This window comes from Colletes latitarsis, chromosome 11 (genome assembly GCF_051014445.1).
Source record: "Colletes latitarsis isolate SP2378_abdomen chromosome 11, iyColLati1, whole genome shotgun sequence".
NCBI lineage: Eukaryota > Metazoa > Arthropoda > Insecta > Hymenoptera > Colletidae > Colletes > Colletes latitarsis.
This window is the reverse complement of record NC_135144.1, coordinates 25,022,977-25,049,295: the sequence shown is the minus strand read 5'-3', so window position 1 is coordinate 25,049,295 and position 26,319 is coordinate 25,022,977. Positions and strand designations below refer to the sequence as shown.

General features: G+C 33.5%; 1 protein-coding gene across 1 annotated transcript; it reads right to left on the bottom strand.

Annotated features, from left to right (window-relative positions):
• Positions 1–2,749: 2,749 nt before the first annotated feature.
• On the bottom strand, positions 2,750–24,353 carry LOC143347665 (aminopeptidase N). The gene is made up of 18 exons (XM_076777060.1): positions 24,079–24,353; positions 17,258–17,445; positions 16,473–16,827; positions 15,510–15,629; positions 15,253–15,433; positions 14,705–14,860; positions 13,554–13,865; positions 11,678–11,855; positions 8,911–9,058; positions 8,747–8,828; positions 7,575–7,755; positions 6,892–7,078; positions 5,843–6,120; positions 5,308–5,486; positions 4,693–4,860; positions 3,925–4,065; positions 3,761–3,842; positions 2,750–3,300 (listed from the first exon to the last, which is right to left on the bottom strand). Exons 1-18 carry the CDS (start codon positions 24,125–24,127, stop codon positions 3,133–3,135), a joined length of 3,153 nt encoding a protein of 1,050 aa, XP_076633175.1. The 5' UTR covers positions 24,128–24,353; the 3' UTR covers positions 2,750–3,132.
• Positions 24,354–26,319: the final 1,966 nt, after the last annotated feature.

Sequence of the window (26,319 nt, the reverse complement as noted above, 5' to 3'; positions counted from 1 at the left end):
TTCGACGATATCGAGTAGAACAAAAATAGTACTGAAAAGGTAAAACCTTCAACCCGGGCATTCGAAAGATTACAAACCATTAGAGTTACGTCGATAAACAAATAAAAATTATACGAATTTAACTGTTATATTCCGAGTTGTTTCATTTTATATTTGTAACTATTTAATGGGAGATTCTAGAGGTCAAAATAAGACGAAAATCAAGAATACCAATTTCTTGACTGAGGTTTCGTTAAAAATTAAATTAAAAAAATTCAAATCATTCTGAAAAAATTATATTTAGTTACAGGAATCAATTACAATCATTTTTGGTCATTAGAAATACCCTCGAAATCCTACCCAATTTCGAGAAAAAAATTTGAGAAGGTGCTGAAATTTTTCGACGAAAAAAAAAAATTTCAAATCGTTTTGGAAAAATTATTTTCGGTTGCAGGGGTTAATTACAATCATTTTTTGTGAATAGACATACCCCCGAAATCCTACGCATTTTCGACAAAAAAATTCATTACCGAAAATATAAAGTCTGACTATAACTGTCTGTTACCCTGAATCTTGAAAAGTTTCAAATCGTTCTGAAAAAATTATTTTCGGCTACAGGAGTCATTTACAATCAATTTTGGTGAATATACATACCCCCGAAATCCTAACCATTTTCAAGAAAAAAATTCGAGAAGGTGGACAAATTTTTAGACGAAATTAAAAAATTTCAAATCAGTATAAAAAAATTATTTTTGGCTACAGGAGTCAATTACAATCAATTTTGGTGAATAGACATACCTCCGAAATCCTACGCATTTTCGAGAAAAAAATTCATTACCGAAAATATAATGTCTGGCCACAACTGTTTGTTACCCTGAAAATTGAAAAGTTTCAAATCAGTATGAAAAAATTATTTTTGGCTACAAGAATCAATTACAATCAATTTTGGTGAATAGACATACCCCCGAAATCCTAACCATTTTCGAGAAAAAAAATTGAGTAGGTAGACAAATTTTTAGACGAATTTAAAAAATTTCAAATCAGTATGGAAAAATTATTTTTGGCTACAGGAGTCAATTACAATCAATTTTGGTGAATAGACATACCTCCGAAATCCTACGCATTTTCGAGAAAAAAATTCATTACCGAAAATATAATGTCTGGCCATAACTGTTTGTTACCCTGAAAATTGAAAAGTTTCAAATCAGTATAAAAAAATTATTTTTGGCTACATGAGTCATTTACAATCATTTTTGGTGAATAGACATACCTGTAAATTCCTAACCATTTTCGAGAAAAAAATTCGAGAAGGTGGACAAATTTTTAGACAAAATTAAAAAATTTCAAATCAGTATAAAAAAATTATTTTTGGCTACAAGAATCAATTACAATCAATTTTGGTGAATAGACATACCCTCGAAATCCTGCCCATTTTCGAGAAAAAAATTCAGTACTGGCGGAACTGTAAACATTAATAACTTTTTAACGAAGCCTCCATCAACAAATTGGTATTCTTCATTTTCGTCCTATTTTGGCCTCTAGAATCTCCCATTAGAATTTTTCCCCATTTTTACCGAATATCCTGTATTACTGAGTATAATAAACCTATATTATAAATTGTTTTTCAACAAGAACCTACGTATATGGGATCTGATACAAAAAAACCGATATAGTGAAAATTTTAGGTTTTTCCTAACAGTCATTCAGAGTAAAAGTTTTTCATAGCTGTTTCAAGAACTCGAAGCTGTAGCGTAACAGTTTTTGAGTCCTGATTTCGACTCCTTAAATCGAATTTGAACAAGAACAAAAAATTGTATATTACATAATCACAGATGTTTTACAGAGCCAAAAAGTTTCACAATTTTTGTAACGTTTTGGTTGAAGATCTTCCCTAGTGAGTTGTAATGTACACGTATGTTCATATTATAACTCGTTTTTATCAAACTCAATTATTATTCTCTCACTGAAATTTCTCAAAATAAAGCTGTATTCCGTTGTTCACTTTTTATAAAATCTTGCACGAAAGTTGATTTCTTATAAAACTAGGAAAAATAACTTGCTTCACTCGACGGCTACGAGGCATAATTATAATATCATATATCTCGTAAAGTGCACTAATTCAACGTACTCTTTCTTTATTCGTTTTTCGTTAAACATTCGAACCAATTTCTAAACCTTGCTTGCTCCAACAATTTATTAGAAACTTTGTATGTTACAACTCACTGAAAAATACAATCGTCTTACTATCATCGTTGCCTGTCTTCTGGTAACTGACTGACGAATTCAAACTGTGACTCTAATCGGACAGCGAATTTTATTTGAACTTAGTCACCTGACCGTGATCGATGAACGGTAATTTAGTATGAAAATCGACGTATAGATTCAACTACTGTTTTCTTCAAGAAAAAAAAGTAAATTGCACTTCCACTTGTGTCGTCAATTTCCCATTGATCACAGTATTTCTACGCGAACTGAAACTCGCTATAATTACGGGTGTTATTTCGTATCTTCTGCGTCTCGACTTAGTCGCAATTATCGGTAGTTGCAGTTGACATATTATTATATCATGTCTCGAAAAGTTCTGTCGTTTTCACGGTCTATAGCGGCAATTGTATTGCCATTACGTCCTTTAGTAGCTAAATAAATGAAATTAAAGAACATGTAATGGAAATATGTAACCTGTGGAAGTAATTCTAAGCTTAGTAGACATGGGTTAAAATAGATAGTAATAATAATATAGTGGAACGAGATGTGAAATAATAAAACACAGAAGGTATTTCGATGGCCATTTATTTTACACAAATTTTCGAGTATTGAAACTGAGACTGTGTTTAATTAATAATTAACGAAGGGCACGAATATTTCTAAATATCGACACGACTATAACAATTACAATCAGCTCGCAAGACTGTATCATATTAATAAATTATAAATGAATCATATAACATTCTTCATTTAATCGTAAGTACGAAATATTTATATGCATTTATTTGTAGAACCTTTCAACAAATGAGCGACGAAATGTTAACAGTTCTCATGGTTCAATATATTAACACGATGCCCTCGAAAAGTTGCAACAAAGCTTACGAAAACTTTGTATCGAACTTCTTAGAACGCAACTCTAATTACCTTTAGTTTTCATATCGGCAGCGTTCATGAGGCCAATCTCTTATCGACCGTTTCTTCTTTCAACGATTTCTCAATTTCGAGCAGTGAATTTTTCAACCACGACGTCACGAAATTCCCATTAGCTTCGACGAGTGCTGCCGCGTACCTTGCGCCCTTCATGCTATCATAGTTATTTTCTCTGAACAATTGAAGCTGCAATACAAAACCAGTGCTAGATAATTAACCCATTTTTTGCACGGAAAAAATTAAAAACTCTTTTGCTCTTATCACCACAGTTATTTTTATCCAATCTAACTTTAAGTGTACAGAATATAGAGGGTGTTCGCCAAACTTGGGAAAAATTTTAATGGGAGATTCTAGGGACCAAAATAAGACGAAAATCAAGAATAGCAATTTGTCGATTGAGGCTTTATTAAAAAGTTATTAACAGTTGCGTCTGTAGAACGACAGCTTGGGAACAGCTGCGTACGCAGGTTGCCGTTCTACAGGCGCAACTGTTAATAACTTTTTAACAAAGCTTCAATCGACAAATTGGTATTCTTGATTTTCGTCTTATTTTGGTCCCTAGAATCTCCCATTAAAATTTTTCCCAGGACCGAACACTCTGTATAGTACTTACTTGCGTATAAAGTTGATTATAATAAGTACTTACGTCTTCTAAATCTTGTTCGGTGGTTAAACCATTACTCATGGATAATACAAAAGACTTCAGAACCGCGTAAGAGCCGACGAATCTAAATCGTGAAAAATTTTTATCTTTATGATCTCTTTTCGTTTCTTATTGTGCGTTCTTTTAATTTACTATGAAAACGATACCTCTGTGCAATTTCTTGCCAGTTTGCTCGAACGAACCGAGATGCAGCTTGGGCCGCGGCTGGATTTCGAGGAAACGATTTTAAAATTACTGACACCTCGTCCTCCTGGAACGTGTCTTCGTGGAGGATTTCGTTGAGTATACTGTTATTAGGTAAAAGAAATTTTTATTTTTAGTAACAGCAATTCTACCAAAAGTGTCGAAGATATTAAAAATGAAATTATTGGTTTATCATAAGTTTCATCACTTTATAAAAATATTCTTTTTAATAATTATTTCCACTGTCATTTGCAGTCGAAAGAAAATTGTTTAATCGTAAGTTAAAATTATTTTGCAAGTTTATTTTCCCTCGATTAACTCTTTGACTTTAAGAAAATATTTTTTTTTTTTAATTATTTCCTTACTCGAAAAGTGTCAAAATGGAATAAATTTAGAAATGGAACGTAAACGAAAATTAGCGAATTAATTCTTTTTAATAATTATTTCCACAGTAATTTGCAATCGAAATGCAAAGGTGTCGAAAGAAAAATGTTTAATCCTAAGTTAAAATTATTTTGCAAGTTTATTTTCCCTCGATTAACTTTTTGACTTTGTGAAAATATTTTTTTATTTTGTAATTATTTCCTTGCTCGAAAAGTGTCGAAATGGAATAAATTTAGAAATGGAACGTAAACGAAAATTAGTGAATTAATAAATTTTGTAAAATCTCGAAAGTAAACTTATCGTACCATTTAAAATTTTTCCAGATCAAAGTAAAATATTTCCCTTACGATTGTAAAATCCACGGAGCTTGGAAACAGGCGAACGACGATAACAATTGTTTCCTCTCCTCCTCGTCTTCAGTCAGAGTTACTTGTTCCGTATAGTAATTCCATTCCTTTCGCGTGCCATAACGCGCAAGAGTGCAATAAAACGTTTCACGAATGTACGAAGGGATGCTGAAAAAACACATAAATAGTTTTTAAAACCAAGGATCAAGAACAATAGTCACGTCGATAATTTCGACAGGAAAAAATCATTGATAAAAGATTGATTTTCATTTAAATATAGCTGTGATATACAGGGTGTTCAGCCACCCCTGGGAAAAATTTTAATGGGATATTCTAGGGGGTAAAATAAGACGAAAATCAAGAATACTAATTTGTCGATTGAGGCTTCGTTAAAAAGTTATTAACAGTTGCGCCTGTAGAACGACAACTTGGAAACAGCTGCGTACGCAGGTTGCCTATCTACAGGCGCAATTGTTAATAACTTTTTAACAAAGCTTCAATCGACAAATTGGTATTCTTGATTTTCGTCTTATTTTAGTCTCTAGAATCTTAATTAAGAGCATTGAATTGAAAAGAAAATATCTAATTAACGAATGAAATTTTTGTCGAGCTTACAATTCCCGGATTTCCTTATCAGTCTTTGCATTTTCGAAACCATCTTTAACCCAGTCCAAGCAATCCGTGTGTTCGAACATACATGCCATTTTCACAGCGATCATTGTTAAATGCGAACCTTCCTCGACTTTCAATCCCACTTCGTTGTACAGGGGCGAAACAAATTTCACCATAAACTCCTGAAATTAAACATAACAATATCATGGAGTATACCATGTGGTCTAAACAAAACGTTTCTGGTTTGATTTCTCAAAAATCAGTTTGACTTCGTTGTGTTTTTCTTTTCTTTTTGAGAAGAAAAACGTCCTCACAGATTTTTTTTATAAATACTAAACCCTTTCGAACCGGTTCCCCAAAAATCAATGAAAATATCGACTTCAAAAAGTATATGGTATTCCACTTAAAAAATTTAACTATTGAAAAATTCTCCTATTGATCATAAAGAACAACACAAATTTTTCCTCCCTCATTTTTTTCTAATCGATAGTTTTCGAAAAAATCGCTAGTAATAACGTGAACAGCCTGTATGACTTACCTGGAAATCGGTAAAAATGGAAGTATCGTACAAAAGTCTGTTCAGTTTGAACGCGTGTTGCATGAACGCTGTCCAAGGCAAATAGTGCCTCTCCTTTATTTGTAAATATTTAATAAAGTCGAAAACGAACTCGTATTTCATCAAACCCATCGCGGCTAGATTGAAAATATCGTCTATTAAGGAGGCTCTCGTTTCTGCCGGAAACTGTTCGTGATTTTCTTGCAATGCTCTGCTCAGAAGCATCCAGTTTCTTTCGTCGTAGTGTACACGATAGTATCCTTGAAAAGTATTGAGAAGAAACTGTGGTTAGACAATCGCAAACACTAATTAGAAATAAATTACGTCACAGAGACAATGGAAAACGAAATGTAAGACAATAAATACAACGAATGGTACAGTCAGTGGCAAAATTGTTTTTTAATTGTTCCGATTAATTATTTTGATTAACATCCTTTTCTTTTGTTTGTCAATTAAATTTGATATTAGTTTGACAGAATAATATGGTTTGCCTCGACTCTATATTAGAATAAAAAATATTAAAACGAGAAAAGTGAAATACAAATGCACTCGATTTTATGTACATTGTTTTGTTGAACTTCAAATCGTAGTAATTCTTACGTAACATAAATAACATTATTCTATAAAACGACAAACGAAATTGATTGATTTAGCTATTACGTGAAATTAAAGAATAAAAAGTTAATTTGGAAAATTAATTGCAATACTTTTACGAGAAATAGACAGGTATCTGTAATAATATATAGAATTACAATGAGACAAAATATACATTTTTTATTTCTATTTCTTTGATTCTATTTGTCCAATTTGTAGTGCTGAGCATATAATTATTAAGAAAATTTGCAACTGTTAATAACTGTTAATAACTTTTTAACGAAGCTTCAATCAACAAATTGCTATTCTTGATTTTCGTCTTATTTTGGCCTCTAGAATCTCCCATTAAAATTTTTCCCAGGTGTAGCTGAACACCCTGTACGTTTTCCCAAACCTGTACGCTAAAGAGTGACGAAAATAATACAGAAAATTTGTACCAGTTTTGTTTATATTAAACAGAACCCAAGAATCATTCGAGCCAACGTTGTCCATAGTGAATTTTGGCTCGGGTTGGAACCATGTTTTTCCAGGATACGACCAATTACCGTTCTCGTTAATATAGCTCAGTGGAATATGCCAAAACCTGGAGATATTTTCCAGCGGTTTATCCAATGCAAATTGTTCCTAAAATAATGAATATAATAAACTCTTAAAAGCAACTAATTCCAAAGAATCGTGAAACTTAATAGTTTAGAAGAAATCAGTTCTGTTCGACTTAACCAGGGACCCTAATTGTTGCAAACGAAATAAAAAAGAAAACGTAGAATAATTATTTGTTCGATTAAAGTGCATTTAATAAATGAATTTGGTTAGAAATTAATTAGTGTTATTGTTAATGACTGTTATTAGCGACTGGAATAAATTTTCCATCGTTGATATTTCAGGTCTCGTCGTCAATAATATTTATTGGTAAGAAAAAAAAAATTTGTCGCATATTGGAATCGTTATTTATAATTTAACAGAATGAAAATCAAATGCTTTCTTTCTTTAATTCCTTCGTATTTTATGATTTCTCTCCTTAACTTAAACGATAATCTTGTTAACGAATTTTTTCCATCAAAATTCTTGGAATAACTGTTATTTTCTTTCTATAATACACTTTCAGTGGGGTAATTAATACCTGGTAAATAGTGGCGGTTCCTGTTTCGTAATTTCTGATGACGGTGACAACTGGATATCCGCCTTGGGAGATCCAAGAATTCATAGCTTCTTCCAAAGTAACTCCAATGGCTGAGGAATCATCGATAGCCTCTTCCGCCATTGCGTTCATAAAATCAGCAACATAAGTAGTATTGTATTTCCTGTGTGAATAATAAGATTTCTTTCGTTATAATACAGATTATACTTCCCACTAGACCCCCGTATAACGCGAATTCCTATAGCACGCTAATAATATTGCAACTGGTTTCATTAAATTATTTCATTTGCCGAATTTATACGAAATAAAATAGTTTCACTTACATACATTAGTAATATGTGTTTTTCTTAAATTAATAGCATGTATACTTTTTTTTAAGTATCTTATTTGATAAAACATTTATTAATTATGTTTGTATTATTCGCGTTATACGGGGGGTTTACTGTATTAGCAATCAAAGACGAGAATTTCACAAAGAAACATTTAATTGTATCGGTATAGATTAAATTGATATACAAGGTGTCCGTGAATGTTATGTATAAGTGGAAATCATCAAGTGGTATTTCGAAAAATACGAAAACGATATAAAATAACTTTTCTTCGTTCAGGGTTTAGTTTTCGGGCAAATCGAATTTGAAAATACTATTTATCGAGCGAATTATAACACCTAGCCTGTTTTTAAACAATGTTTAAAAACATATTTTGTGATTAAAGTGAATCTTCGAACTCTGTCGAGAAAAATTTATTCTATATTTGTTCGTAAGTAATCACCTGTTACAAAATATTCAGAAACACCCTGTATATGCATGATACAACCATTTCGCTAAATCAATGGGTGTTCACTATACTGTGACTTATTGCAAAACGAAAATAATAAATTATGCACAGAGGAGAAAAAGGTACACAGAAAGGGAGACTGGAAATACGAAAACACTATTGCAACACTATAGCGAGTGATTAATTACAATTAGCTTTTAAACAGCTCGATTACCGCTTTAACTATATTTCGTTGAAAAAGGCGACTTGCTGTTAAAAATTTTAATCGAAAATTGAAAAAATTCCCATTTGTGGATTATCAAAACCGTGTTCAAGTGGCGTCAATTAAAATCAATAAAACGCTTAGAATTGCTCGCGAATGATATGTATATACCCACCACCTCGTTATCAATTTCTCGTAGCCGTTCCTAAAGGCGGTATCGCTTATCGCGCCATGCAACATGCGTATCAGACATGCACCTACAAGAAGTAATCAAAATGCAAGAACGTTTCACACATATGGTACCTTGAACATTATAAGCAAATCAGATTAACGGTTCACCTTTCGCATACTCATCGTTGAACGAGTGCAACAGCCGATAATTGCTGTTTTCGTGTAATGGCCTCGAGATGCTGTAACCGTCACTCTCCATGACTTGTAATTGGACGTCAGTGACGAAAGAATTGCTCAAGTTCAATGACAAATCTATCTGAAAATAGAATTTTATCAAAACGGTTTACAACGCTGCTCGGCCTACATATCAACCCATTGCAACCCAACATAACTCTCAAATTATATATCCATTATTTACTTGAAATGTAAATAGCGATTTAATTTCAATGTGTAAATTAATAGTATCACTGACGAGGTATACGAGTAGTCCTTACACCATATGTATTCTTTCAAACAACTGTTATGGGGCTCCAAAGCCCGGTTACCATTTTTGTCTCACTCCCAATATTATCAACAGGTTTCTCATTTTTGATAGATTTATTTGACGCTATGGGGGAATGTCGTCTAATACTGTTTTGTAGATATCTAAGAGCTCTACATTCTCTATTGTAGGGGACCATTAGAATCAAATTGCGCCTGTAGATAGTCCTTACATCATATGTATTCTTTCAAACAACTGTTATGGGGCTCCAAAGCCCGGTTACCATTTTTGTCTCACTCCCAATATTATCAACAGGTTTCTCATTTTTGATAAATTTATTTGACGCTATGGGGGAATGTTGTCTAATACGGTTTTGTAGATATCTAAGAGCTCTATTTTCTGTATTGTAGGGGACCATTAGAATCAAATTGCGCCTGTAGATAATCCTTACATCATATGTATTCTTTCGAACAACTGTTATGGGGCCCCAAAGCCCCGTTACCATTTTTGTCTCACTCCCAATATTATCAACAGGTTTCTCATTTTTTATAAATTTATTTGACGCTATGGGGGAATGCTGTCTAATACTGTTTTGTAGATATTTAAGAGCTCTACATTCTCTATTGTAGGGGACCATTAGAATCAAATTGCGCCTGTAGATAGTCCTTAGATCATATGTATTCTTTCGAACAATTGTTATGGGGCTCCAAAGCCCGGTTACCATTTTCGTCTCACTCCCAATATTATCAACAGGTTTCTCATTTTTGATAGATTTATTTGACGCTATGGGGGAATGTTGTCTAATACGGTTTTGTAGATATCTATGAGCTCTATTTTCTGTATTGTAGGGGACCATTAGAATCAAATTGCGCCTGTAGATAGTCCTTAGATCATATGTATTCTTTTGAACAACTGTTATGAGGCTCCAAAGCCCGGTTACCATTTTTGTCTCACTCCCAATATTATCAACAGGTTTCTCATTTTTGATAAATTTATTTGACGCTATGGGGGAATGTTGTCTAATACTGTTTTGTAGATATCTATGAGCTCTATTTTCTGTATTGTAGGGGACCATTAGAATCAAATTGCGCCTGTAGATAGTCCTTAGATCATATGTATTCTTTCAAACAACTGTTATGGGGCTCCAAAGCCCGGTTACCATTTTTGTTTCACTCCCAATATTATCAACAGGTTTCTCATATTTTATAAATTTATTTGACGCTATGGGGGAATGTTGTCTAATACTGTTTTGTAGATATCTAAGAGCTCTATTTTCTGTATTGTAGGGGACCATTAGAATCAAATTGCGCCTGTAGATAGTCCTTAGATCATATGTATTCTTTCAAACAACTGTTATGGGACTCCAAAGCCCGGTTACCATTTTTGTCTCACTCCCAATATTATCAACAGGTTTCTCATTTTTTATAAATTTATTTGACGCTATGGGGGAATGTTGTCTAATACTGTTTTGTAGATATCTATGAGCTCTATTTTCTGTATTGTAGGGGACCATTAGAATCAAATTGCGCCTGTAGATAGGCAACCTACATACGCTGCGTGCGCGTTCTACAGGCGCAACTGTTAATAACTTTATAATAAAGCCTCAATCGACAAATCGGTACTCTTGATTTTCGTCTTATTTTGGTCTCTAGAATCTCCCATTGAAATTTTCCCCAGAGGTATTTAATAAAAATTACTCCTGAATCGTATCTGAAACTCTGCAGCGCGTTGCGTCGAGTTGTAATGTGAAATATTCCGAAGAGTGGTATACTGATTTCTTTTCTAAATACAAAAAATTCTTCCTCGAACCCCAAAGCTATACGAAGCGCCAGAACTCATATACAAAATGTCTATGTGTGTAAGTAGGGGGGCTGAGAAGGAGACGCTAGAATCACATCCGAATTTTCAGGTATGGTAGCTAGATTAGGCCACGAAAGTCCATAAAGTGTAAGATCCACTTGTATACCTCGTTTGTCGTAGTATGGTCTACAAGTAACTATTTTACAATGTCACACTGGGGTGGGTATAGTAGAAAATTTCTTGAAATTCTTACGTTAAAGAAGTTCTGCAAAACTATTTATAATTGCGGTATTTGTTATTTATTTATTTCCATGGCTCTCGAGTGCTTAATTTTGAAAAATTGTTTTCATACGAACACTATTTACACTCAGGAACCTTAGGAGATATTAACTCTTAAGTGAATTATTGGGGCCGCTGCGACCATCGAGAAGTTTAATACTGTATAATACATGTCAATGTAATTATTTAAAAATTTCTGTAATCCTTCGTTAATTCATTGTTTTTTAAATGCTTTTGAAGGAAAGTTGATTTCCATTTACCAATTTGGTAACAATGAACATTAAGTAAAATAATTCTGTTGAGATTGAGAATCCACTTAAGAGTTAACTGTACTGTTTATATTAATTTTAAATTTATATCAATTTAGTCGCTTGCCTTTGGAACGATCTCGTGTTGGAAATAAAGCAACGAGCCCTTGTAGACCCACGCGTCCGTCCGATTCGCAATCATAAATTCATCGATCAATTGCTGTCCGAATAAAATGACTAGAATCTTCAGAGCATTGTGTTTCGTGATCAGCGGGGATGTTTCGGTGGCGTAGAACGACGACTGCCTTGAAAATTTAATTATTGTAATTAGATTTGTTCGGAAACATTTTCAAGGAAATACAGGGTGTTCGGCCACCCCTGGGAAAAATTTCAATGGGAGATTCTAGAGGCCAAAATAAGACGAAAATCAAGAATATCAATTTCTTGACTGAGGCTTCGTTAAAAAGTTATTAAAAAATTAAATTCAAAAATTTCAAATCATTCTGAAAAAATTATTTTTGGCTACAGGGGTCAATTACAATCATTTTTGGTGAATAGACATACCCCCGACATCCTAGCCATTTTCTAGAAAAAAATTCGAGAAGGTGTGAAATTTTTCGACGGAAAAAAAAATTTCAAATCGTTTTGGAAAAATTATGGTAGATTGCAGGGGTCAATTACAATCATTTTTGGTGAATAGACATACCCCCGAAATCCTAGCCATTTTCTAGAAAAAAATTCGAGAAGGTGTGAAATTTTTCGACGGAAAAAAAAATTTCAAATCGTTTTGGAAAAATTATGGTAGGTTGCGGGGGTCAATTACAATCATTTTTGGTCATTACACATATCCTCGAAATCTTAACCACTTTCTAGAAAAAAATTCGAGAAGATGTGAAATTTTTCGACGGGAAAAAAAAATTTCAAATCGTTCTGGAAAAATTATTTGCAGTTACGGGGGTCAATTACAATCATTTTTGGTGAATAGACATACCCCCGAAATCCTAGCCATTTTCTAGAAAAAAATTCGAGAAGGTGTGAAATTTTTCGACGGAAAAAAAATTTCAAATCGTTTTGGAAAAATTATGGTAGGTTGCGGGGGTCAATTACAATCATTTTTGGTCATTACACATATCCTCGAAATCTTAACCACTTTCTAGAAAAAAATTCGAGAAGATGTGAAATTTTTCGACGGGAAAAAAAAATTTCAAATCGTTTTGGAAAAATTATGGTAGGTTGCAGGGGTCAATTACAATCATTTTTGGTCATTACACATATCCTCGAAATCTTACCCACTTTCTAGAAAAAAATTAGAGAAGATGTGAAATTTTTCGACGGGAAAAAAAAATTTCAAATCGTTTTGGAAAAATTATGGTAAGTTGCAGGGGTCAATTACAATCATTTTTGGTCATTACACATATCCTCGAAATCTTACCCACTTTCTAGAAAAAAATTGGAGAAGATGTGAAATTTTTCGACGGGAAAAAAAAATTTCAAATCGTTTTGGAAAAATTATGGTAGGTTGCAGGGGTCAATTACAATCATTTTTAGTGAATAGACATACCCCCGAAATCCTAGCCATTTTCTAGAAAAAAATTCGAGAAGGTGTGAAATTTTCGTAAAAAAAAAAATTTCAAATCGTTCTGGAAAAATTATTTTCAGTTACGGGGGTCAATTACAATCACTTTTTATGGATAGACATACCCTCGAAATCCTGCGCATTTTTGAGAAAAAAATTCAGAACGAGCGGAACTATAAACGTTAATAACTTTTTAACAAAGCCTCCATTCGCAAATTGATATTCTTGATTTTCGTCTTATTTTGGTCTCTAGAGGGGTGGTCGAACACCTTGTACACTATCACCTTGCAAATACCCGTTAAAATCGAAGTCTAACGATTGGGGATCTCCCCTTGCAAGTGCCACGTGAATCGAACAAGTGCCTAACAAACATGGCAGCCGCAACAGTCGTTAATTTTGCAAGTTAAAAACGAACGATACCCCTTACTTCATTGCTATTAATCCTGGTCTTGCTATGCTCTCGTCGATCCCTGGGGGTAAGCATACAAGGTCCAACTTAGGCAGAGAATAGGGTATCGGGAACGCGTCGATCAGATTAACGACAGCTGGCTCGAGTTTGTCGAATAGGTAAATCCCCTGTGAACGTTCCCTCGAATCGCTCCAGAACGTCGCCGGTACTTTGGAATCGCCCACAAATGTCGCCCCCGCATCCTCGATGTGCCCCATCAGAAAAGCTAAACTCTGCGGCGAAAGCGGAGGGGATTCCTCGAACGTGTCGACCACCATCGTTGTATTCGGTCTGCGAACAGAAATAATCGAGCAATTATTACAATTTCCTTTATGAATTTCTGCAAAGGGTAACTGATCGAATACAGGCTTCCTTTAAAAATCGTCGATGTAGTCTTCTTCCGATTGACAGTGTTTTTAAAATCGAGGCACTTGTAAAAAAAAAAGTTATTCGATTGAAAATTAATACGAGAATAAAAATCAAATTTTTAGAAACTATAGTAGCAAGTCATTTTTATAACGTTTTAAAATTTGTTTTATGTGTCCCATAAATGAGATAGAATCATTGAAAAGTCGTAATTTTTGTTCGTTTTTGGTTATTAATTTATTAGAAATTCTTCGTATTGGCTTGAAAATAAAATTAAGAAAACGGGTTCCATTGTACGAGAAACATATTATTTGGAATATACAGTTGATCTATTTAACATATTTGATTGATTAAATGAAATTATTATAAATGTACAGGTTCTAACAAAATGGTGGTAACAAAAGAAACAATTTAACGGTTTGTCGAAATCGCTGAATGTACTGGGATTAATAAAATTTGGATTCGATTCGTGAGAATATGGTGTAAATACATATTTCAAATGTTATTCTACGAAAGTATAATAAATAAGTTCATCAAATTCAAAAAGTGCGTCAAAATGATAGCTTTTAACATAGATATGTCGACATTAATAATTTCAAATTATTTAAATGAAATATTCACAAAATATCGGTTTTGATACGTTAATGTAACCGAACTCGTATTACAGGCATCCTAATTTATAATTTACGATTAGAGAAGAAAGGAGAAATTCAATACTTTTGCGGAAGCATTTCATATAAAATTAGTAGGTATGAATCACTTACACATCTTTCAAGGCCTTCAGAGGCATGTTCGAAAGAACTCTCGTTTCCTTGGAACGTGCCACGGATATGGAGAAAATTGACTTGTGATCCGCCTCGTCAAAAACTGGGAAAAGGTATCGAGCATCGAAACGTTTCAATTTCGTCCCCATCAGCCATCTGACGCGAACAGATCAAGAATTATTTAAACATTTGTACCTGCAATTACTAAAAATTTTTTCATTATTTCTCTTCATTACGAACGATACGTAAAATAAATCCAAATCCTAATAAGATTAAAATATAAACTTCTGGATGTCCAAACACTCCAAATAAATACTGGTATAAGAGTTTTAATAACATCTGCTAATAATAATTAATAGTTGGTTCTAGATTTACATTTTTCATATTGATTGTTGCTATATTTTTGAGGAAAATATTATTCGTTTACAGGAATAAAAAATTATTCAAAATTCCTAAAATTTATCACGCAACTGCCATTTTAGTAACGTGATTAACACAGAATTATAACCGATGACTAATAAAAAATTAGATAGAGACATAGTGCTTACTTTTCATCGCCAGACGAAGTATAATTTGCAATGAAGAATCCATTGTCGTCAATTTGTGCTTGATAATCGATTTCCAGCGAATAAATTCCTCCTTGAATCCGGGTACCCAAGTGAATTGTGTGAATTTCGTTATTCTCGTCCGTCGTGTGTTGCGTAATCTCTATTTCCGATGAATTGGTGTCTAAGAAGGCGCAAAACGATGTTATTATTTGCTTTTTAACATTCCGAACTAATTTGAAATTTTATGAACGTATTACCATTTTTATAAAACGAGCCGCCATTTATCGATGATACTTCCGAGAACTCGATGAAAGATATGTCTTCTGTGTCATTTTCTGTCAGCGTTACTATAACGTCCCGTTCTACGGAATACCGCGCTGTAAATAAATTAAATTTCGTTTAAATCGAAGACTTACTGCTGACCTCAATTTTGTTTTATAACAGAAGAATGAAAGAATATTTGGGCCACAAATTATAATAAAACATTTTCATTTATAAATCCTCTCCCACTCACAATTACTCGAGAATATAAAAAAGAAATTAAAATGAAGTAGGATCGTTTTATTTTAAACAGAACCAATTTTCTTTTCTACGTCTGGATTTCTAATTTTTTTTATTATTTTTAAATAATGGAGAACTAAAAATATTTAAAAACAAATAATGTATATTACAATGGTTAGTGAGCAAACTTGTAAAGTATACTTGAAACTTTAAATCGTTATAGAATTCAAATAGAAAAGGCAAAAATTGAATGGAAAAAATGAATAAAAAAGAAGAAGAATTGATACATTAGAGAATTAAAAATGTTGCAAAGCAAATAATGTATATTGCAGTGCTTGATGAACAATCTTGTAAAATATATTTGAAACATTAAATCATTATCGAATTGAAAAAGAAAAGGTAAAAATTGAATGAAAAAAATGAATAAAAAAGGAGAAGAATTGATATAATAGAGAATTAAAAATGTTGCAAAGCAAATAATGTATATTGCAGTGCTTGATGAACAATCTTGTAAAATATATTTTAAATCATTGTCGAATTGAAAAAGAGAATAAATAAAGAAGAAAAAGAAGAACTTGTTAAGGGTTAAACAATGAATTTTAAGGGTCAAAATACTAACCTATGTTACACAAAGTGTTCGAATAAATCGAGTGAAAGGTAAAATAAATTTAAAAACACGTCGTGTGCTATTTTTTAAAGTAGCAAACCAAACAAATTACCAAACGTTGCGTCGTCGTTGTAACTCAGATAATAATTAATTTCATCGTCGGCTCTTGGTCGTCTCCTCCTTAGTCGTGTTTTATTTTTCTCCTCCCCTGGATCCAACATCGATAGTTTGTAACGCGACAACGTGATGTTTATCGCATTTAAAGACAGTTTACTTAAACTCGTCGTGTCGTTTACTTGGAATTCGATAACTACGCGACCCTTTAGCCTCGACGGACCATTGGTATTAATTATCGGCATTACACCGAGCCAGTATTTCAAGGGATAAATGAAAGGAGAAATCGAAGCCTCGCCGATGCTGTCGGGATCCTCGATTTCATCGTTGAGCAGATCGATGGCGTCGTAAGACTGGAAACAATTCAACAATTCAACATCTTCAAATCGACGAGGATAAAATTTATAATTGAATAAAAAATGAAATATCATGTGTGAAAATATTTCCAATTTACTGGAGATTTAAACAGTGAACATTTATAATGTATATTTTAATACTCTTTTCAGACACTCTCGTTGCATTTTACGATTTTAAATATATCTACTGCAAATCTAATTTTTCATTTATTTCTAATAAAAATTTCTAATAATTTCAACCCTAACGAAAGAAATTTTATTTTATCTTTTTATTTGAAAAATTATTCGAATACCACACGAAATAAAGTTACTTTCCTTATGTCGTTTATAAAATAAAAATGATAATTTGTATTAAATGGCTGATTGTCTCGAATTTGTTATTTTATTTCGAAGGAAATGTGTATTCCATAATAACTATGTCACTCACTTTTTTCTTTGGCAAGGAGTTGATGTACCATCCGAGGAATCCAGCGGCGACTACACCAATAATAAAAACTATGATAATCGCCGCTATCTTCGTATAGGATAAAAACCAACCATTGTCCCTTTTGTACTCGATATCATCGCAGGTCATAAATTCCACCGGACTGCCACTGAACTGTGGCATAATTTGAGCTGCAAAAATTCATAAAAACTTTATCACGCAAATATGAAATGAGCGAATAGAAAAATTAGGAAAAGTCTCGATAAATCGGACGATCGAGGAAAAGTAACATGTTGCGACAGTTGGCTCGAACCTAATTTAAACATAGAAGATTTAAGTGTACTTAAATATATTAAAGCAATATTTTAAACATACAGTGTGTTCGCCAGACCTGAGAAAAATTTTAATGGGGGATTCTAGGGGCCAAAATAAGACGAAAATCAAGAATACCAATTTGTCGATTGAAGCTTTGTTAAAAAGTTATTAACAGTTGCGCCTGTAGAATGGCAACTTGGGAATAGCTGCGTACGCAGGTTGCCTATCTACAGGCGCAACTGTTAATAACTTTTTAACGAAGCTTCAATCGACAAATTGGTATTCTTGATTTTCGTCTTATTTTGGTCCCTAGAATCTCCCATTAAAATTTTGCCTAGAACCGAACACTCTGTATAATGGAATTTTATGAAAAATAGTAAACCTCTTATCGTTCGACATCAACCTCCCTTTCCTTTGTCAAAGCAATTGTATCGTCGCTAGAAAACTCTAAGATTGTATTAAAATCTAGTGCAAGTGTTCATTAAAACGTTGACATTTCCAAATCGTTTAATAATTGTTGTGTATTTGAGTTTTGACACAATGTCTATTTCTTTCATAGAAATCCCCTGAACTGAGAAATTTTGTTTCTTTCCTATGGAATTACAAATTTTATCGTCAGTACCAGAATATCGAATGACACGAAGTTATGGGGTGACCTAGTATTATGCACCACCTTTGACAGCTCTAGGTACTATTGTCGTTGCCATAATCGTGACGAATTCGCGTTATCGGGCAGGTCGAACGTGACCATTCATCGTTGAAATTGATTCCTCGAGTTTCAGGCTCGATACAAATACTCGTAAATATTCTAAAGAAACGACTATTCAAGGTCCTTCCCGTGCACGTTGCTGACCGGCTATTAACTTTGCCATTCGCATAATTGTTCACGAAGTCGACATAGCTCGTCTAGCTATAATTCCTTAGATGTTCGCGACGTTAGGCGTGGAATTCCATTCGAAGGCACGTATAGTGTTGCGAAGCCGATCGTTTTCGATCGTTCGCCACTCAATTTGCACTTCAACAAGCATTCAATTCTTTAAAAGGCTAGCAACTCGTGGAAATTTTTCGAAGTCGTATAACAATCTCTTCAAGAAATTAGCAGGTGACAAATGTACAGATATTATATTCTGTATCGATATTCTGCAATTGAGGATAAAATTTGTAATTTAATAGAATACAAACAGAATTAAATTCTTTCATAACGCGAGCTTTTTAAAGGAAGAATTGTAACATTATAACAAAATTGAAATATGTGGAATTATAATAAATTTAAACGTACGCGTGAAATTTCGAGGAAACATTTCTGGCCACAGGGTACATTTTCGGTAAAGTATTTTTTTTCTCGAAAATACGTACGATTTCGGGGGTATGTGTATTCATAAAAAATGATTGCAATTAACCCCAGCAACCAAAAATAATTTTTTCAGAATGATTTGAAACTTTTCAATTTTGCCGAAAAATTTGGGTACATACACGAATTTTTTTCTCGAAAGTGGGTAGGATTTCAGGGGTATGTCTATTGACCAAAAATGATTGTAATTGACCCCCGTAACCAAAAATAATTTTTTTAGAACGATTTGAAATTTTTTTTTCCCGTCGAAAAATTTAGGCACCTAGCCTATTTTTTTTCTCGAAAGTGGGTAGGATTTCGAGGGTATGTCTATTGACCAAAAATGATTGTAATTGACCCCTGCAATCGAAAATAATTTTTCCAGAACGATTTGAAATTTTTTTTTCCCGTCGAAAAATTTAGGCACCTAGCCTATTTTTTTTCTCGAAAATGGTTAGGAATTCGAGGGTATGTTTATTGACCAAAAATTATTGTAATTGACTCCAGAATCTAGAAATAATTTTTTCAGAATTAATTAAAAAGTTTTTTTTTCGTCGAAAAATTTAGGCACCTAGCCTATTTTTTTTCTCGAAAATGGGTAGGATTTCGGGGGTATGTCTATTGACCAAAAATGTTTCTAATTGACCACTTCAACCGAAAATAATTTTTCCGGAACGATTTGAAATTTTTTAATTATAAATATCGACATTTTAATGAAAAGGTGCATTCCATTTTAATAAAAAATCAAACAAGTTTTCTAACGACGATGCAATAGCTTTGCCAAAGGAAGGAGGGGGTTGTCGACGAAGATTTACTGTTTTTTCTATAAAATTCCATCATAAATATTAGCATCTAACAGTAAATAACTCGCTGGAATGAATGAGTTGCTCGTTGAAAGTTTGGTTCAATTTCCTCTCGCTGCTAATAAACATTATAGAATTATTTGTAAATAATGTGTACGGAGGCACAAATAACAAACGTATTAATACGTTGAAAAGTAATAAATAAAAAGGAGGAATTTCTTTTGAAAATGGAGGGCAAAGGAATTCGTGTGCTTTCACGTGCCGATGAATGGTTTCGCCTACTTAAATGATGTTTCACCGATGATAACAAGCGCGACGTTGCCCGAAGGTTACTATAATACTTACGGTACTTCGTGAGATTACGTATGCGAATCGGACGTATGGTTATTCGCGGCAAAATTCACCGTCGGGATTCTGTTACGCGTTATATCACGCGATGCATGATCAGCGCGTAAACAAATGAAACTGGAAACGTCCCGTAACCATTATAATATCCTATCGTCGATCGTTTCTATTCAGCAGGTGTAAAATCATCCGGTATAAAACATAGTTTGATAAATTGAACGATCCAACGTGGCTAATTTCACTTACCAGCGTAACGAGTTACTAAACTAAGAAACAAATATTCACACGACAATTTATCGCTGTAATTAATGGCGATTACGTTATTGCGTAACGAAATCGTGGCTTCTGGTATGAAGTGCGACTACGACGGGTATTTCTAGCATTGTGAAACGAAAATCAAGCGAGTAACGAAAGCGAATAACTTCCATTAAGAGGGGGGGGGGGATCGTCTTGTAACGACTCTAAAAGAAAATGAGACCGATACGTTCAAATTGCAGACGAAATTACCTTTTATGTGGATTTTTTTTTATTTATTGACCATGGTAGAATTCCTTAAAATTAGATTGCATAAAAGTATTAAGAATTCTGAATGATATGACACACTATTCCGCTGAAAAATAACCTAAAATCAAATCTATCTAAGGTGCCTTTTTTCGACGAAAAAAAAAAATTTCAAATCATTCTAAAAAAATTATTCTCGGTTGCGGGGATCAATTACAATCATTTTTGGTCATTACACATACCCCCGAAATCCTACCCACTTTCTAGAAAAAAATTCCTTTCCGAAAATCTAATTAGGTGCCTTTTTTCGATGAAAAAAAAAAATTTCAAATCGTTCTAAAAAAAATTACTCTCGGTTGTGGGGGTCAATTACAACCATGTTTGGTCATTACACATACCCCCAAAATCCTACCCACTTTTTAGAAAAAAATTCGAGAAGGTCTAAAAAAAAGATGTCAGGCAGAACAAAATAAAAATTATACAAAGAAGATATTGCTTATAATATTTAGTGAAAATTTACAATATATTCCAAGGTTTTAGATTTCTTAAGGATCGTTTAATTATATCTGTTTTTATGTGCATAGAATTGACACGAATCGTCATTTTGAGATTTGTGTGATTATCGATATTTTATCAAATAATTTTAGTTTTTTTCACAAGATGGTACGTCTGAGATAACCAATAACAATATTGGTGAAATATAAAAGTAAAAAATTCGGCCCATAGAGGGTCAAAGCGAATTAAGTCTTGATCCTGAATGTGCATGGAAATACGCATTATATCATTCTGATAGTAGATTGCACGTGGAACGATGATCACGACAAGTGCAGTCGCATAATCACCGCAATCGTACGTTTCCTCTTACAGTTATATACCAGCGTTCAATATCTACAATGTTCTAGAATCTAGAAGCCAAAGTTTCCCCATATCGAATCGAAAACTTTCCAATCGTGGGCAAACATTTTAGAATTTCAGATAAAAAAAAGAACTGTAACGAAACTGAGGATCGTAATTAGAGTGCATTACGCATTTATGTGAAATTTTAATTCTCAAAGAATTACAGAATGTATTTAATATGCAATAATATAAAAAATCCTTAAAGTATGCTATGAATTATTATATTTAGGGGTTGAAACAACCCTCTACAAAGCTCCCGTTTCGTTAATTCTGTTAATAAAAATATGAATTTGCATAAAGATCCACAGTCTAATCATAGTGATTTGCATCGATTATGCTGTGGAACAGCTCAACAATTACGATTATGATCAATAGCAATTCCTGGTAATCGTCACGAGAGCAAAAATAGGATAAAACTACGATAGAAACAGTCCATTGAACTTGTTTGATTTAGTCTTTTCAACTGGTTTTTATATTTTTATCGGTAGAGAGATTATTTACAGTAGCGCAGAAAGAAAAAATCTATAATGATTTCAGTTGAAAGAGGTTTAAAATTACAACTAGAAACTTAGGTTACCAGTACTTGTAAAAAAAAATTCAATAAATATATAGTTTGACAAATTAATCAGTTTGATATTTAATTTTTAATCTGTTATTATTAAATTTCCCCCAATCGTTAGTTTTATATAGCTGAGTGCAAAATGTTCTTAAATTTTTATATCTACTTTTCTCTAAATTACCTTATCTGATTAATTTGCCTTTTATTCCAATTTTGACGCACTAATTTTAGAATAAATGTCACGTATGTTTTGTTCCATTCCTATCTTTATGACACGAACCACCATCTTTTGTTTTATCAGTATCTCACGTACTTGTCAAATGATTACTGAACCGGACACGAGGTACATTTGCTGTCACTTTTTTAACATACTCTTGCATATATTCTTTAACAAAAATATGCAAACTAAAAACTGCTTAACTTCTGTCTGCGTTTTATTCCTTTATTGATAATTCGTAGACCAAAAACAACAGTTTTCTAAAAAAAAAACAACAGTTTTCTATATGAAAAATAATCAACAAAGTTTTTTACTTGAGTTCAAAATTGTAATTGTAAAATTTGATAAAAAATTTTCTAAAAATATCAATTTCTAAATGTATTTTATAATAATCATTAAACGTTTCTTTTTAGAGAAAATAACAGTTATTTTATTGTTATATAGGGTGTTCGACCACCCCTGGGAAAAATTTTAATAGAGGATTCTAGAGGCCAAAATAAGACGAAAATCAAGAATACCAATTTGTTGATGGAGGCTTCGTTAAAAAGTTATTAACAATTAAATTCAAAAATTTCAAATCGTTCTGGAAAAATTATTTTCGGTTGCGGGGATCAATTACAATAATTTTTGGTGAATACACATACCCCCGAAATCCTACCCACTTTCGAGAAAAAAATTCGAATAAGTGTTGAAAGTTTTGGGTGAAAAAAAAGACTTTTGAATCGTCTTGGAAAAATTATTTTTAGCCAGAGGGGTCAATTACAATCATTGTTGGTCATTATACATAACCCCGAAATCCTACTCAGTTTTGAGAAAAAAATTCCTTACCGAAAATATAATCTGAGGCTTGAAATAACTGCTCAAATTTTCATGCGAATCTTTAAAACGTCATAACTTCTGAACGGATTGGACGATTTTAATGTTTAAAAAAGCAAACTGCGCGTATTTTGATGGAGAATATATACAAGGTGCAAAAATATTCGAAAAGTTGGTCCTTGACCCCGCAAAATGAGAAAAACCCCATAAAAATGGTCCAATTTTCAAACAGCCATAACTCCTACGATAGTGAATATATTTCAATGAAACATTTTTCTGAAGTAGACCTCACGGATACATACAAAAAAGTATTAGACAACTTTTCTGTAGGGCGTCTTATATTCTTGATTTTCGTCTTATTTTGGCCTCTAGAATCCTCCATTAAAATTTTCCCCAGGAGTGGCCGAACACCCTGTATAATATACTATTACTTTTCTTTATTTTGATCATAACGATTAAGGAATCTGACATTATAAATTCTAATGGAAATTAGATTAATCCATTTCTTCAGCGTTTTTTATTCCTTGAAAAATATACGGAGCCATATTTGCAACAAGCCACGAATAATTGCTTGTAAGTAAATTCGACCTTAAATTCATTATCAATATACACTCCAAGGCTGTCATACCTTTATCTACCCACTAATACACGTTTATAACAACAGAAAACTCGTTTGACACACTTCAAAAATGTTAATTACTTCACAAAATATTTTAGCATCTCCTGGCAGGTAGAACATTCATAAACTAAACTTTAAAATCATACCATTTAACGCAATTTTGTATCGTCGTAGAACTTTTTTAAGTAAATTAAAATCTTCCTGAAATTAACGAATATTTAATTTAACTATAATCGCATAATAAATCTTCTAACATCATCGATGTTTTCACAAAAAATAACAAAGTTTCTGTGAAGAAAAAGAAACTTCGATGTACCTTTGTTTAAATCGGGTTTTCTGACAAGAACGGAAACCGAGAATGCTCGAAATTCGAAAATCTTTTGCAAAACTATCCGGACATGGAGAAAACATACGTTACTTACAATTTCTGCGTCCATAATCCTGCCAACTAGAAATAGATCCGCGGCTCATGTGACCAGCTTCCGGTTTCTTCGGCCAAAGGAACACCGATTCGCGCGTAACGAGCGACTGGTAAATGAAAAACTGAAAACCGTCGAACGGAAGCGGAGGATTTGTCACCGTACGAGTTCGCCTTTAAGTGTTAAGTTAAATTTTCGATCACTCCGTGGCTTCGTTCGTGCAAGTGCAGCGCAATTAGTTGTTCTACCTGTGATGCAATACGCGAACGCGGCCCGACAGTCAGAATGCAGTTCGCGACTCCCCACTTTTTTAAATCGTTGCCTCCACTCTTTGTGCATTTCCATTCGTCGCGCACAATCGTACAAGTCTTCCGGTTTTCCGGTCTTCCATACGGTTTCTTCGACGTTCGAGGTGTTCCCAGCAATCGCGAACGTTACTCGAAGTCTCGAAATGGCGAAAGTTAGATGACCTTGGTACCCCTGATTGTAACGAAAATCTTTTGATTTAATGTATTTTGTCTTTAGAAGAGGACAATTCATAAATATTAACACAGACGAGATATACGAGTAGACCTTACATCCAGTGTGTCTTTTCGGCCCATTTTTTTGGGCCTCTAGAGCCCCATTACCATTTCTGTGTCACTTGCAACGTTACCAACAAGCTGCAGAAATGAACACAAGGGGAATTGAGACAGAAATTTTGTTTTTTTAACGGAATGAAGGCTGTACGGTCCAGAATCAATCGATTAATTCCAGTGGAAATATAATATCTTATGGTCTTTAGATTCTGGCACAGTTTCTGTCAAGTACCATTCTTGGAGTAGTATTACTTTGATGAATTTTTTGGGGCTCTTTACTAATACATGTGATGGTTTCAATGAGTCATTAATCATTGGTTATTTGGTGGTCAACAATGGTCAGATTGTGGTCATATATGGTCAACAATGCTCGGATTATGGTCATATATGGTCAACGATGCTCGGATTATGGTCATATATGGTCAACAATGGTTGAATGGTTGAAATGCCAAGAGAGGGCCAATGAAAAAAACGTTCCCTATTGTAGGAGTTACAGTCGTTTGAAAATTGGACCATTTTTATAGGGTTACTTTCACTTTACAGGGTTACTTATTCAACATTCTTAGAAATTCTAAATATTCTTCGCCATAATACGCGTCGTTTGCATTTCGAAACATTAAAATCCTCCAATCTGTCCAAAAGTTACGATGTTTTAAATCCGTCACAGTGGTTTCCCCACTTAAGAACTAAATAGAGACCTGCACAGATTAAAAATAATCATCTTGGCTGCTTTTTCTGCTTTAACACTAAAACTACCAAATCTGACAAAGTGATCCCATTCGTAATTTCTAATAAAACTTGTAAAAAATTTACCGGACTTAATTTTTAAGAAATTTCTTTGATACAAATAAATACACTATAATTGTCGACAGTTCTAGAGTTAATAGTGTATTTTTGGTGTATAGAAACACCCGACGGTACAAGTTAAGGGTTAATATACAAAATGGTTCCTCGTTTGTTGCGATCCACGTGCTGCGAATTATGACGCACATTCTGAACGACAATAATATTAACCTAACGCGCGTAGCGCAATAATAATAGATTAGAATAATCGTCGGAATCGTAGCTCGGGATCGTCCAACGATGATTAAATGTAAAATTGAAAAATTGCTTCCGGGTTCCCCGGTAAGTCGGAAGAAAAGGTGGCGAATGGTACGAGTGACCCAGTTGCCCCGTAAAACGAGCCAGAAACTCGTACACAAAACGCCCTATCAATCCCAATTGACGCCGAACCGGAAGTGGACGTTGAGCCCGTCGGATTGGTGGCTTTTTATTAATAAACCGGCGTACACGGTGTCAAGAAATGTCATGTCCCGGCTAGTCTTGACGAACTCTAGATCCTTAGATCGATGGAGGTCCGTGGCGGCGCCAGGAATCAAGATACACGCACGTCACTCGCGCCAAGTTCACGCGAAGCACTTAGCGCGTCGCCATTATTTCAGATAAATACTAAATTAGGTTGGAAATTAGAAGATAAGAACAAATAAAATAATATATCGTACAAACCCAATTAATTACTTTGTTATAGACATTTTTAGTATTATACTTAAATTAGTTCAAAAATAGAATGTGTAGTTAATTCGACTCTTTAAAAATAATACTGTGCCCACTGCAATACGACTTTACTCATTATTCTCTGAGCACCAACTTCCATTTTATGAGTCAT

Bases quoted from the DNA above. Each gene is read 5' to 3' on its own strand.
- LOC143347665 (XM_076777060.1), bottom strand. From the start codon at position 24,127: ATGAGCCGCGGATCTATTTCTAGTTGGCAGGATTATGGACGCAGAAAT. The intron at 15,434-15,509 runs GTAATACGTTCA...GCGCCTTCTTAG, and splicing joins CGGCTCGTTTTATAAAAATG to ACACCAATTCATCGGAAATA. The intron at 14,861-15,252 runs GTAAGCACTATG...TGTTCGCGTCAG, and splicing joins ACTTCGTCTGGCGATGAAAA to ATGGCTGATGGGGACGAAAT.